The sequence below is a fragment of the Diadema setosum genome, chromosome 9, assembly GCF_964275005.1.
Source record: "Diadema setosum chromosome 9, eeDiaSeto1, whole genome shotgun sequence".
NCBI classification, from domain to species: Eukaryota; Metazoa; Echinodermata; class Echinoidea; order Diadematoida; family Diadematidae; genus Diadema; species Diadema setosum.
Genome location: NC_092693.1, coordinates 2,067,179 through 2,082,881, shown reverse-complemented (window position 1 = coordinate 2,082,881; position 15,703 = coordinate 2,067,179). Strand labels below are relative to the sequence as shown.

General features: G+C 38.0%; 1 protein-coding gene across 1 annotated transcript; it reads left to right on the top strand.

The window, feature by feature from the left end:
* Nucleotides 1-12: 12 nt before the first annotated feature.
* LOC140233198 (probable tRNA N6-adenosine threonylcarbamoyltransferase) lies at nt 13-15,233 on the top strand. The gene is made up of 14 exons (XM_072313312.1): nt 13-129; nt 1,490-1,664; nt 2,320-2,380; nt 2,759-2,817; nt 3,506-3,607; nt 3,851-3,924; nt 5,109-5,204; nt 5,938-5,987; nt 6,691-6,769; nt 9,045-9,110; nt 10,470-10,560; nt 11,753-11,828; nt 12,187-12,285; nt 13,359-15,233. Exons 2-14 carry the CDS (start codon nt 1,550-1,552, stop codon nt 13,396-13,398), a joined length of 1,008 nt encoding a protein of 335 aa, XP_072169413.1. The 5' UTR covers nt 13-129; nt 1,490-1,549; the 3' UTR covers nt 13,399-15,233.
* Nucleotides 15,234-15,703: the final 470 nt, after the last annotated feature.

The window sequence follows — 15,703 nt, the reverse complement described above, 5'->3', positions numbered from 1 at the left end:
TTTCAATGGTTATAGTCGCTTCAACTGATCCATATTGACATGTCGAATTCTCAAATTCAATTGTCGCTAGAGGGCGGTGTGTATGTAAAATTGCTTCTTTTTCTTTCTGCTTCCAGAGCCAACCAAAATGTAAGCGCAAGTAATATCGCGTAATATTGTTATAATATACTCTTTACACAAAACTTTTGTGCCCTTTAAGCGTGTGGTAGTGTTTTTTAGATATGAAAAAGAGGTTTCCTCGACAGAAATATATAAAATGTCCAAAAGAGTTTGGCCTTCATCAACCGGGTGGTAATTGTGTGGTCCCACCTATTGAATTATATGTAATGTCACATATAATCACGTGTAACAATATCAATCAATGGGAATGTCAATGCGAGTCGAGTCGTCGATTGTCCGTAGCACACCTAATTATTAATACCTATAGGTCCTAGGGCCTAGGAGCAGTATTTGAAATGCGAGTATTATTGCTAATGCTATGTTAAAAGTAAAGCAGAAATTGAGTTATTGTGGTGCCAGCGTCTAGCGCCGCATTAGCGGTATGTAAATTAGGTGTATACAGCAGTGCCCAGTGAGGCAGTGCCAGTGGTTTATTTTTCTCAGGCGTTAACTATACACAGCCCAGTCGCTGTACATGGTACGTCGCGTAGCGTAACAGCGTCTGGTCGGGCTACTCAGGCGTGTGTCGGCAAATACTGTAGACAGTGTCACTGACAATGACATGCTGTATTTGAATGCTGCCTTATCAGTTGCTTATGCTTTTATTTAGAATAGATCTAGCAACACCGCTTAGTCGGGGCTGCCAACTCTCACGCGTTGAGCGTGAGACTCGCGCAATTCAACCAATTTTGACTGTCTCACTGATAAACGAAATCTCACGCTAAACCCCCAAAATGAAACGTACATGACTACAAAAATAAATATATCTCTAAATTCTCTGATATTCCGAATATCGATATGCTCAAGCCCAAAATTTCGAGATTTTCCCGTGCGGGTGTAAAGCTTAACCAATAATAATCGTTTTCGATTGGATTACGATTGGTTTCTACCTATACCTCGTGAGCGTAGCTTGTACTTTTGGCAAATTACAGTACATGTATGGCTATGACGTGTGCTTTACATCGCTTTACATACACTGACTGTGTGCGTAGTACATACGTACGTACGGCCGCACAGCAGGCCGCCAGGCGCTAGCCAGGAGGTCGCTCCGCTCCCTCGCAGTGTCTCACGCCAAACTCTCACTCAAGGTTGGCAGCCGTGGCTTAGTATGATGGTGAAACCAGGCAAGCCTATAAAAAAACAGCACCAAGGTTTGACCTCCCATGCCAATTTCGGCTGTGCGCAAAGGCATGGGTTTCGGACGGCATTATTGTGGAATTATATGGGCGGTTTGCTTTAACTGTATACAAACAGATCTGAAATAACTAGATTAAATGGTAATAAGGATTACTAATGTACCATTATCCTTTGTTTATTCTGAATTCTGCAGTGGTGAAGCCTCAAAATCAGCAGTATTGAACAAAGGATACCTTGGTATTCAAGTAACAAGATGCCGACTGTGATAGGATTTGAGGGCAGTGCAAACAAGCTTGGTATTGGCATCGTGAGAGATGGAGAGGTCCTCTCAAACCCACGACATACATACATCACACCGCCTGGAGAAGGTACTTGAATCAAGAATTCTCACTTTCCAAACATTGTATTGAAGCTATCCCTTGTGTGTAGACTATTGAGTATTCTGCATTTTCATATATCTGTGTTCCTTATGATTTCATGTATAGTATACTATATCTGTTCATCAAAAATAACAATAATGTAATGTATGCAGACAGTGGAGGTGTACATTTAAATCTTGCCATTTTTGGAGACTTGTCTCTTCCTTCTTCATATATTGGCAGCAACATATCCAATCCAAACTTTATTGTGTCTGTTCTATGAGTGCATCATTTCTGAAATATTTTTTCCCTTTTTCAATGAATATGCTTCAAAGCATAGAGAACATCCGAGTATACAGTGCAAATATGTTAGGCATTGTGAAGGGGCCAGGGTAGTTCCAAGGAGCTGCTGAATGGAATTATCACTCCAAGGTTCAAGGTTCAAGGGCCATGCACTGAAGATATATCTTGACCTCAAAAGTCAATTGAAATTTGGGAATTACTTGAAGTGATGTTACCCAGAAGAGCTAAAGACATTTTGCTAAAGGGAATTTTTGTAGAAACCATGAAAGCTGGTATTTTTAGATTCACATGAACTCATCACACCACTGACAGTTTCAACACAAATATTCTTTCCTTTTCTCGTATCGGTTTTCACCAACAGGTTTTCAGCCTCGTGATACAGCCAAACATCATCAGCAGCATATCATGTCCATTTTGAGGAAGTGAGTCTTTTGGGTCTGTTGGTCTTAAAGAATAATTGTAAACGTTATCAGCAGTTGCTTAGTACAAACTTTCCAAACTAATGTAACTGCCAACGTACATCATGTTTGTTTGAGTGTGTTTTGTTCTAATGTTTTGTTTGAGTGAGCAAGAAAAAGGCATGATATTATGTACTTCTGGTGAATGCAATGAATGTATGTCATACCAATTGACATTTATCTGTGACTTAATAAACTATTATGTTTCACAGATTTAATTCCATTATTGTGACTGTGTAGTGCCTTGTGTGTGGATGCAACTTGATTTTAGCAATAGGTAGCAAGAAAGCATAGAAATTTTTGTGTTAAACTCATAAACATCATCCTTGATTCCCTTTTCAGAGCTCTTGATGAGGCCAAACTAACACCAAAGGATATTGACTGTGTTTGCTACACAAAAGGTGAGTTTTAAAGTTTCATGTAAAGCCAATGGACTGCAGTGATTAACCCGTTGAGGACGAGTCCCGAGTATACTCGGGCAGGTGTCAATGGGAAATGCATGTTATAGCAAAATCAGTCCATCCTCAATGGATTAAAATGGCTTTGTTACTCAGCAATCCCATTTAAATCCTTTGTGCAGCATTTCCATATCTTCATTCAGAAGGACAGTAAATTTATATACACCTATAGGTGTACTTTAATACTTATACTCCTGTTACTGCTGCCATTGTATTAATTGTGTTCATACAGATAATGATTATAATTATGATGATAATAGCATGATTTTGAATGTAATGGAAGTAAACAATGATTATCATACCATTTATCTACAGTACATGAACAACATATCAAAATGTATTTCAGTGTTCATAAATTTGCAGTAGTCATTACAGTTGTATCTTAAGTCAGCTTTGAAAAAATTGTCTTGTTAATAATTTTGTTGAAATTAAGGTTTATATTCAATTTAGATATCTCACTTTTTTTTTCAAAGTTGGCTTCCATAATAGCCTTATATAAATGTTGATGAAGTTTGTGTGAGCTGAAACATCTTATGTGGTATCTTGCAACTCTGGGGAAATTTAGAAAACATTGCTGACAAGGTAATGGAAATATTTTTGATGTGTAGACATTGTCATTTTTCCCCCACAGGACCTGGCATGGGTGCTCCTTTAGTCTCAGTTGCCGTGGTAGCGAGAACAGTGGCCCAGCTTTGGAATGTTCCTATTATTGGTGTCAATCACTGCATTGGGCGTATCCTTACTCTACCTATCAAGTCATACCTAATTCCTTTTGACAATGGAGTTAACAGATTACTAAAGATACAAATGTATTATCTATAGCAGTGAATTTTTCCAGTAAGATCCGCTGACTAATATTTCAGGTTTTCAATGATCTTTAAGAAATGACTTTGTTTTCATTTGGAAAAGATGAAGACATACAGCCTGTAGAATGTGAATTGTACCTTAACTGGTGTATTGAACATATGGAAATCAGACATAGAGATGGGAAGACTGGTGACAGGAGCAAGTAATCCGACAGTCCTGTATGTCAGTGGTGGAAACACACAAGTAAGTAGCATCCAGATATGCAGAAAGGTAACCCTCTCTTTCAAATCACCATCGAAACCACAAATCAAGTAAAGCAAGTCTATTGCAAAATGATATAAAAGTCTTAGAGGGTGAATAATTCACAGCATTCGTTTTAATTCAAGCTTCTAAAACATAACATGGGACATCTGGGGGGTGTTTCATCAACGTTTGTCGGCGCTGACAAATTGAATCACCATAGTAACAGTCAGTGACCAGAGCATCTCAGCCAATCAAAACCAAGGATTTTGCTGAAATTGGTCAGCGCCGACAGTGGTCGGCGCTGACAAGCGTTGATGAAACACCCCCCAGGCTTTTCCTTTCTCTCTCTGACTCTCTCATTCTCTCCCCTCTCTCTCAAAAGGCAGTCAACAGAGGCTGTGAACATTCATGGAAAATGTAAAGAAATTTGAGAAGACTCTGATTGTCCTTGGAAAGAAGCCATATTTGTAGGCATCCAGAGAAACTGGTCATCTTTTCTTGCAGTTAATCCACTTCCTTATTTGTCTGTAAACATTGATGTTATGTCTACATCCGTAATTGAGGGGAATTTATAGAAGGAGGAGTTGAGTCAGCCAGTGTCAAGAGTTTTATTTGATGCTTACAGGATTGGCATTTCCACTTGTCAGAAGTTAACATATTTTGATGTCCAAATCAGGCCATATTTGGGTTTGCTTTCACTTGCCAGAGTGTTCATCAGGGTTTTGTGTCCATGCCATTGTCAGTGTTGCTGTTGCCATATTGCGTATTGATTTCAAGATAAGCTGTTGCATTTATCTCAACCTCTGACACAATTTTTTTTCTTGATATCTCAGATACTTGACATATTGTTAAAAGGATTGATCTTACTATGACAATGTACACATATGACTTTCGGAACATTTGTATTGTTTTGTATTCCTTATTTTTTATGCATCTGCTTCAATGAATGACAAAGACAGTGTTTAATTGTTTAATTTATTTTCATTTTTGTCAACCTTAGTGTATCAACATAGACCAATTTGCATATAGCTAATTTCATGTTGCTACGTGGAAGCATTAATAGAAAAATGACAAACAAAATCAACATTTTTTTATTTTTCTGTGACCTATGTATTGAGGCTTCCTATATTACCAATGTAAATAAAGCTTTCCAACTGTTGTTTTTCTTTGTCTTTCCCAACCAGGTGATTGCCTACTCACAGAAGAGATACAGGATTTTTGGTGAAACCATAGATATTGCTGTTGGTAATTGCTTAGACAGGTTTGCAAGAATACTGAAGGTAAAGATCATTATTGATATCAAGCAATTTTTTGTTGTGCTGAAATGTATAGATGTTGATTGCATGTTCCTGAAGTGAAGAGTGTGTTTGTTTCTTGATACTCATATTTGATAGGGTCAAATTGCACCCTACCAATTCTTCATCAAATTCCTTTCATCTGTACTAGATATAGATCAATATCAAATTTATGGCATTTCCAGTATTTAGCAGTAATATATAAAGTGTAAATTTTGTAACATGGTTTAAAAGGGAAAAAAGTAAGCACGTCAAAAGTGAGATGATTTTATACATAGAAGGTCTATGGGAGGCATTTTTGTCACTGTACATGTAAAGCCAGGTGAATAATCAGGCATAGACCGCCTAACAGCTTTTGACAATCACTCTGGTCCTGTGCCTGGGTTCACAAGTGTAACCCAGCCTCTGTATCACTTCCAAATCCCACCATCAGCCATTCCTTAACCTGCCTTGCCTCTCCGGTAAAAATCAAATATAGCTCATTTAATCAACAAAGTGATCTGTGATTACACCATAAGAAGACTTTATGCCGTCACTGTTAGTGCATATTACCGAAAGGTATTGAGTGGTTTCCCCTCCTTTTCTTGTGTCGATGTTTTCTTCTTCTTTTTTTCTTGTCAGTGCAAAGATAAACAGCAAGATATTTTAAGTGATGAGGAATGCTTTGACTTGACTAATGCTTGACTAAGAACGCCAATCCCACACTTATCCATTTCAGCTTTCGAATGATCCCAGTCCAGGATACAACATTGAACAGATGGCCAAAAGGTATTATCCTCTTCATACACTTTATTGTAGTGAGATAACCTTTTACCATATTAATCTTTGCTTCCTTTTCTTTTGTATGCAAGTCTTTCTGGTGCAAGTAATTTGCATTAATACTGTTCTGCCTTTAAAGCAAGTTAAAGTTTGATTACCCCTGATGAGATTTGTGACAAGTCCTTACCTGCCCTGCTGTAGCTGGTGTAGTAGTCAAAACTCTCTACATATTTTACTGTTTCGATTTCTCAGTCTTGGTATATCTTACCCAGTTATCTTGTTTCACCAATATTTATTATGCTGTGCATTCTAATCCCTCCCTTTTTATGCCCTCTGAAGCAGAGAGAAACTCTGAAGAACATGATATTTAATGGGTTGTTGTAAGTTAGCAAGTGTGTATGTGAGTAGATTCCTGGTTTCCTCTAGTATCATCCAGTGGACTGATACATAAATAGCTTACAGTTAAAGTTTCATTGGTAATCTTTGAGCTATCATAAATTTTGAGGTGACAGCTCATATTTTGAAGTGAGTGCCTAGTGAGGTATCATTTCTGAATACTTTGAGTGTGCAGGAGTCTGTGCAGTTCTGTGTATGGAGGTTTATGTGTTTGTATGTGTGTACAGTGTATGTAGGTTTATTTGTGTATGTGTGTATTTTCCTCAGAATATGCATCATTGTCTGTTTTGCACACTCTTTCAATCTTTTCTTTCAGAGGCGAGAAGTTCATTGAGCTGCCTTATGTTGTCAAAGGGATGGATGTATCATTTTCTGGTCTCCTATCTCACATTGAGGTACCGCAGACATGAACTTCTTTCATATTTTTGTTGTTTCTTCATCTTTTTATGTAATATTCTGTAATGTACAGGGCTCCATTTCACAGAAAGTTGCTATGATAGCAACTCTAGGTAGCTGCAATGGCATGTATCATGGTAGTGATGAGACTCCCACCTCCTGATTGGTGGTTGCTGCAAGAAGTTGCCATTCTGGCAAGAATTGCTATCATAATTGATGATATGAAGTAACTAGTCCTTGCACTATTTTTGCTTCAGCCACAAAGGTTAAACATGTTTTGGGGGCGTCAGTCTGTTTATCCCTCTGTCTGTCTGTCCACCCAAAATCTCATTTTGCAATTTTTGAAAAACAAACAACCCCCCCCCCCTCCTCCCCCCCCCCCAAAAAAAAAAGATTCAATGGATTTTTTCAGTACCTAGTCCAGATGGACTACATGAGGTGTAGGTATGCCAATGAGACTTTGGGCAAAATCCCGTAAGGTCAAGGGTCAAAAAATTTTAGTGTAAAGAGGCATTTTTCTATGCCTATTTTATACTTTATTCCTAAAGTGAGCATTTCGATATATTCCTCAGTTGTTTAAGGAAAATTCTTAATTTAAGTGCTTACAGCTAAAAACTGGGATATCTCGCCTCCCAAACATGTAGAACATTTCTCACTTTTGCTTTTTTCAGTGGAATGAATTTCATTTGTTGAACACTATTCCAGGTTTCATTGTAAAGTTTATTCATTGTGGTTAAAATCAGTGCTAATGTGCTGTGCAAAAAGGCAGAAATTAATTTGTGGTCACATTAACATAGCAGTTGGTTTCTGTAATAAATTTAGTCGGCTACTGAGAGAAAATTGCATTTGCTTCAACCACCAGAAGAAATGTAGCATGCACAGAGTAGGCCTGCAGATACAGTTAAACTCGCCTAAGTCGACGTCGCATATGTCGAATAATCGCGTAAGTCGATGATTTTAAAAAGTCCCGATTTTTCCCCATTGACTTACGTGTATTAATTCACTCACAAGTCGAATTTTGTAAGTCGAATACTCGCCTAAGTCGATGAAATTCCAAGAACACTTTCACGGAAAAACCATTGAATTCACTGTGCCTAAGTCGAATAAGATTTTATCGTGTAATAAATCACTGTCATTTATTATTCATTATTTATTACTCATTATTATTTTGTTTGTCAGATGAGTTTGAGGTGACCAAAAAAAAAAAATGATCTAAAGTATCAAAATTCAAAGCGATCACACCGCATGCGATCGTTGAACTCTCTTCGTGTTTGGAGGTCCGCTGGTACAGCCCCGTCAGCTGTCGCGCTACGTACGTACGTACAGCGACTGGGCTGTGTATTGCTCCACTCGCAGTAAGGCATTCGTACAGTACACATGCGTTCATTTACATGTACAGTATGGTATTGAGCTTTGCAGTGTAGCTTGGCATTTGCAGCGCTGTACAGTGGAGTGGTATGGATGAAGCTGCTGAGTTTTCAAAGCGGAAAGTAGGGGGAAAGTTACGGGCACGGGTAAATCAGAATTGCACCTCTACACGCATTTCAAGCCACAGTATGGTAAACTGGAATCAATCACTGCTCAAATGTCGTTCATATTCACTTCCCCAAGGTTTAACAAGGGTGTAAAGTAATCGAACCTGTGCCAATACTATTGCACTGTCCATACAAAGTTAGCCGGGGCCCTGCCGGGCGACCCGTGCTGCGGCACACCGCTCCAGCTCTCGACTTCAGAGTAAACAACATACATGTACATCATACATATGTACGTGTGGTGTAACTGTAAGTCGATTTTTTTTGACTTACGCACAAGTCGAAAATCGCCTAAGTCGATGTGTTTTGCTCAGTCCCGAGAAGATCGACTTATGCGAGTTTAACTGTACATAGGTTACAGATTTGACATATGCTATTGTAATCCCAAATGTTATTGTAAGATGGAATGTGCTTGAAATTAGCAGGGAATGCATGAGTGGGCTGCTTCCCCAGAGGCAATATACTACTGTTGAAGTACAAACTGGATCAGCAGGCTTGTTTTTTTCATGTTGGGCCAATGTGGATAGAAGACAAGTATTTAAGTAAGTTTTTCCATGTCACAAAAGAGAGGAATAAAAAGGAAAAAGGAAAGAGAAGTTGATGGTGAAATATGCTAATTCAGTAGACTGGGACATTCACGAAACTTTCTACACCTGGAACCATTTGTCTGTTTATGGGCTGGACTATAGTTTGATATCAGTCCTGAAATGTTTTCATGCTGTCTGCGATTACTTCCCTTCAGGATGTAGCTCACAAGAAGCTGAAGAAAGGGGAATGCACACCAGAAGATCTGTGCTTTTCATTACAGGTACAGCAGTGAATGATAGTTTTGTTGGGTTTATCTCTGTCTCTCTCTCTTTATCTATCTATCTATCTATCTATCTACTGTACGAGCTGAAATTTTCGCGTCCAGATATTTTCGCGAATTTCTACTAGGAGGACATTTTCACGTGTTGTTAATTTCGCGGTTGCGAGGTCTAACTGTACTTATCTATTCGCACGTTGTTATTTTCGCGTGTTGTTATTTTTGCGGTTCAAAGGCGATTCGCGAAATTCGCGAAAATAAAACCACCGCGAAAATTTCAGCTCGTACAGTATATGTCTGTCTGTCTGTCTGTCTGTCTATCTTACTGTCACTCTCATATTGGATGTTCAATCCAAAATGAAGTACTGAGTATCTGAAATGGAAAACAGATAAATCAAAAAGGGCATCAAGTGGCAACACTCCTTAGTGTGTGAGGATTTCATTGTATTCTATACTTGCTTTAAAGTCTGTAAGACGTTTTTCACTGCTCTATCATCCAGCTAAGAGTAGGAGTTTAATCTTATCATCCGGTGATTAATTGCATGTTCCCCAAGATTTATCTGCTGACCAGCGAAGGTGCCCTGAAAAGTAGTGCCATTGAAGAGGGCTTATGTGATACTTCTTTAGTTATGTGGTAATGTGATAGCCTCCGTGAAGGACTTTGGCATTGTTATGCAGCATAAATCAGTTTGTTTCACTTTCATTACATCACATCTGGGCTTTGATGGGCGAGAGTGTCACTCAAATGCCAGTGGAAAAGCTTGCCATATTCATTTTCACAGGCACATGAAAGTTAAAAATGTTCACCTGCCGCTCGGGCTGTAGGGTAGTATTCTGACATGTTGAAATCTTATATGCAAGCATTATATCTAGAAATGTATGTGGCAACCTCAAAGCTTGGCCATCCCTTGCCCAACACAGCAACATCTAACATATCATCGCTGTGGTGACAAGACCATGTATTTCAAATTTTGGTGAAAATCACTCTTTTTAAATTGATTATTAGATCATCGGTTCCATGATGTCCAGTCAAAATCCTGGCTGTCTTACCCCAATAATGAGCCACCACAGCATGTTAAAGGAAACATGATCTCATATGCCTGAGTGTTTTGGATGCAATGTGTTTTCAATCTCCTGAACTTTGGACATTTTTTGAGGTATTAGGTTTTGTCACCCCAACAGTGATATGCAAACTGGATTCAGAGCACTGAAGTGTTCTTAATTCTTAAATGGATTAATCAGCATGGTTGTTATTTATCTTGGGAGAGAGGTGGGGAAGGCGGGTAGTGGGGCAGAGTTGTATCCATGGATGTAGATACAGGAACATGGATAAAACTGTCTTACTTTTCTCCTATTGTGCAGGAAACAGTGTTTGCTATGCTAGTGGAGATCACAGAGCGTGCCATGGCACACTGTGGATCATCAGAGGTCCTCATCGTAGGAGGCGTTGGATGTAAGTACATGCATGCAGACTGGGGATGTGGAAGGTCACAGGCCCAGTATTTCTTATCCCTCATACTCGTGTGTCTTCTATTTTGTTTTGTCACTATATGTACACACTAACAAGCCATGATGTCTTATCTCTAATACATATAGCAGCATCTACTCTCCATATGTTGCTGTATGTGTAGGACAGATGGATATTTAATCACGAGTAGCCAACTTAGATTTGTACGTGTATTTATCAATCAAAACTCTAATCTTACTTGCACTGAATGCTACCATTCATGTGCATGTTTGTAGGCTGTTCACTAACATATGACAGTATTATTGGTGGTAGATTTATATTTTTCTTGCAGGGTAAGGGATTTGGTGTATTTGCTGATTTAATGAATGTTTGTCAAATTACCAAAAAGAAAAAAAAAATCAAATAATATGCAACTTTAGAGAAGCAAGGATGGTTTTGTCACCAAGAATTTTCTGATATTTGTATCAAAATGTTTGTCTAATTTGTTTTGTAAGATATGTTGAAATCTTGAGTGATACAATTGAAAATCAGTTGATGATTTTAGGGTTTTTTCGAGATGGTATCATTTTGCATAGCAATCACCTGTTACTTTTTAATACTCAGCATGATGTTACAATACTACGATTGAATCAGAAGCTTTGTAGCTTTTGTTCCTGTGAAGCACATAGACAGATAATATTACCTTATGTAATGTGAGCTGCAGATAGATCATAGTGTTGTGATTCTGCTAGAACTGTATTTAAGAGAAACTCCACTCCTTTTTAGGATAATTAAAGGAGAAACTAAAAGCCAAATGAAATGGCATAGATTTCCTTTAAATCAGATGACATCATCAACTCTGCCAGGTTGCATAATTATGTAACTATGACTAATACCATTGCTTTGTTAAATTTGGTGAAAAATTCAAAATTCTATGACATTTTCATTTTCGTTCTAGGTAGATTTCAGTGAATCTTTCAATGCTCAATTTCTTTTTGTCACTCTACTAACTTTAAAAAAGTCAATCTGAACATGGAGTGAAACGTCTCTTGACTTTATACTTAACCCCATCATTCCCACTGGTAAGCTGTCTGTGTGCAATGTCCCTGGCTTGTTGAGATTGTGGTACTCAAAGGGTTGATTACCAGCTTGAGTGAGTCACTGATGTCATTTTCCACATAATGCCCTCTACCTCCAGGCAATGCCAGGTTACAGGAGATGATGGGAAAGATGGCGGAGGAGAGAGGAGCGTCACTGTGTGCCACGGACGACAGGTGAGGACTGATTTGGTCTCATCTCCGTCTTTGGTCATAGAAACAAGTTCGGGATCACACATCTGTTCTCTTCTTTTTCTTTTTAATTATAAGGGACCCATTATGCTAAAAGGGTTTGTGATGTTTTGTAAGATACTATGATAGGAATTGATGGATCGTTGCTCTTTCTGTCCACAGATGTCTACTTCGTGGAACCCGTAATTAATCAAGAAAAAAAAATTGCGAGTTTCACTTTGGACTTAACTATCATTGGTTATCACCTGTTGTTAAAGTTCAGTTGTATCTTGTAACTGATTAAATTGTGCCTGAAGGTTGATCCGACTGAATTTATTTTTCCGTGTGTGGTCTGAATTGATAGATACTGCATTGACAATGGGGCTATGATAGCACAGGCTGGCTGGGAGATGTTCAACTCTGGGATCACCACCCCTATGGAAGAAACATGGTGCACGCAAAGGTAACAAACTATAGGAGAAGCAATGTAAACTGACTTAAATTGTCACAATGTCAGTTGCTGTAAAGCGAGGATATTCTTTGCTCTTCACAGCAGCTGAAAGACATCATTCCATTTTCTTGTAATGTACAGGGGAAAATAGTCAACTGCAAGGATAAAGAAAATAAAAGTTGATTGTAATTTCAAATATCTAATATGAGATTCTCTTCTCATTTTTTCCGTGCTTTGATTTTTATTTCCAAATTCTACTTTTATTCATAAAAGCATTGTGTATTACTTAGTGCTTTACGAGAATGTCGAGTTTAATTCATGAACTCTTGTCATAGTATGGCTTTTAGTGGTAAAGGGTAGATATTGATGGGTTATTTATTGTGTATAACATTGCATTTCTGGATGCAACACCAGACAGTGATAATGAAGATGTGCTTCTACAAATATCGTGTGTATCTATGTTGTTGTTGTTTTAAAGAAAGAGGAGAGAAAAATTGGGGCCCTATACAACAAATAATTTGCCCCAGACAATACTAGCATAAAACAAACATAAGAGATATTAAACAAGAATATTAAATATGCCATGATGTCTCCACAAGGGAGCTCATAATGGACATCTGTGCAAAGGAGCTCATACAGTCTCCACGTGGGAGCTCATATATACAACTATCAAATATTAATTATTATTGAAGTAATATTATCCAAAACCAAAAGTAATAATCATCTATGATTAATGTAATCATCTATCATTAATGTAATCATCTATCATCATATCGTCTATGATTAATGTAATCATCTATGATTAATGTACTAAATCATGTATCAATGATTTAGCCTCAAATTCCCTATGCAGTGTAGTGTGAAAGTCATTGCCTGGAAAGCAGGTAGTTCTTGAACCAGAAGTGCAGTAAGTTTTGTTGATTAGGTGACCAGCATAAAATCAGTAAATCCTCAAAGTAGTCGATGCCATCATGATACTCACTTTTACCTCAGTTTTATGTACATGGTGTTAGTGTATCCATCTTCTGTACTGATTGTAATGTCTGGTTGTAAATTCAAGCAATGATGTTGGTTTTCTCCATCAGATATAGAACCGATGAAGTGGAGGTAGCGTGGCGGGACTGACGACATCCAGATCACCCACCAGGTATCATCCCTGGCTACAGGAGGCCACCTCAAATGTTGCCTTTGACCTTTGAACTCTGGTGCTTGATTGCACTTTTTGTTGCACCATGTTAATCTGCTGCGTCATGTCCAGGAGACACTGAATGTTGCATTCATCATGGCCTGTCCGGTCACTTCTGAGTGAACCCTTGCAACTCCCATCCTCTACTCTCCTGAAAGAATCACATTTTTCCTCCACATCAACACACTGAAACTGACTGTGATTCCCTTTGGTATTGTGTGTTGTCCTGTGGAATTTTTCTGGCTATAAACAAAAATAAAAGTAAAGAAGTTCATCTGAGATCTGACAGAACAGTTGCGAACTTGTCGCAACACAGGATTTTCCATGGGTTTGGAAAAAAAAGAATTATATTCCACAGCCCTGATCACAGTTATGATTATGGAGTTCATCATATTGATTACTTTACGTTCTACCCTTCCCGTAATGTCCATTTGAGTTAAATAAGTTTGATTATGATTTGTATAAATTGTTAGGGACCATTGCAGTCCTCTGATATTTCTCCTTTCAGCCATATCAAAACAAATGCCCTTTCCCCCAAGTGAATACCATGTCTTTTGACAAGTTTTTAACTCTGTGAAGTGTTTGGACACACTGTACCCCAGGGAGAATGGTTTTGTGGTACAGATGTTTTTCAACAAATGCAGAAAAGTGCTTTCAGTTGATTATGTAATGTCTTATCATTGTTCATTTCTTACAAAATCTTCCTCCAAAAGTGAATCATATGCAATGTGTATATATGTAGACAGACAGCTAGATATATATACAAGTATCTGTAAATATTTGTATTAGGGATAGGATGAGAGTCATCGTTCTTATTGCACAAATGCACAGGTTGTGAGACTCTTTTGTTTCAACCTAGTAAGTCAATGACAGCCCACATCAAAATGAAAAAAAAAAAAAAAAAATCTTGTTTTGGAAATATTGAGATACAGCTTGTGATGTAAATATAGGAACGTTGCAACATGCTGGAATACCAGTAACCGTTGCATTATTTCCTATATGTATATTTGGAGATTGCAGTACAGGGACAACCCATAGCAAAGCAGCCACAGGGAGCACCAATTTTACCTCGTTGTAACCGATAACTCAAAAATGTGCAAACAAGCTTGATGTAACAGGTTTCCCCGTGTGAGATGTAATGTCTGCAAAGGTACTGTAAAACCAAACCAGAAATGTTTATATGCATTTTAATTTTGCCAACTTCGCGAGAGCCAAGATTTGCGTAATTAAAGTGCATGCGAAAGTTCCCGTCTATGCTCTATGCATTGAATGCCAGTGGCAATTTGTGAAAATTTCATGAGGCGAAAAAGGCTGTTGGCTCCAATTAACGAAAATTTCATGCCACAAAAATATCTTGTTTTACAGTAGTTTGGGGAAGGATGTTAGGCAGCATCCCTGTTTCACTTCTTTTTTTACACTGAAGAACATGGTTCTACACCAGCTGGTGAATGCCCTGTGTGTCAAAAATCACACATGAAGTGAATGGGTCATCAAGCATACTTATTGTGGAGGTCCATGCCACTTGAACATTCGGCATAAATTCATTGTGTGTGTTTACATATACATGTATGTCTGGTACTATTGTAGGGCAGAACAGGGTGAATAGAGTCTGTGTACAGAATATTTGTCAATTCAAATTATTTATTTTTTCAATTCAAATGATTTTATTTTTAAATAAAATCATTTGAATTGAATACCAGTAGAATATTCGTACATTTTCCCTTTCCTTCTTGTGTAAGAATGCAGCTTGTATAATAAATCTCCCTTTTTAGGAAACATCAATTTGTGTGTGTGTGTGTGTGTGTGTGTGTGTGCTCATTTCATTGGGTATTTTCGGGTATTTTCATGGTTCTTATCCCTTGAAAACTATCAATGAGGTGTGTAGCCGTATATGAATATGCTCACATGTATACAAATTTTTATGTACAGACTATCTGTAGCATGCCTAAATCTTGCCCAAGCAAGCAACAAAGTCAACAACAACCAACCATAACAAAAGCATTTAGCCCCCATTCCCCCCCCCCACAAAAAAACAAACAAACAAGCAAACATGTAAAGAAGCAGTTATAATAATAATATAAATGCACTAATTGCTGTATCTGCCTTGTGAGAATGACAAGGGTGTCTAATGACAGCACACCAAGGAAATGGGCTACAGAAAACTAAACATTGTATTTCATTATATTTATGTAGTGTTTGACACAGCCACCAGTGACTGATCACTTTTTGATATTTATTATAAAT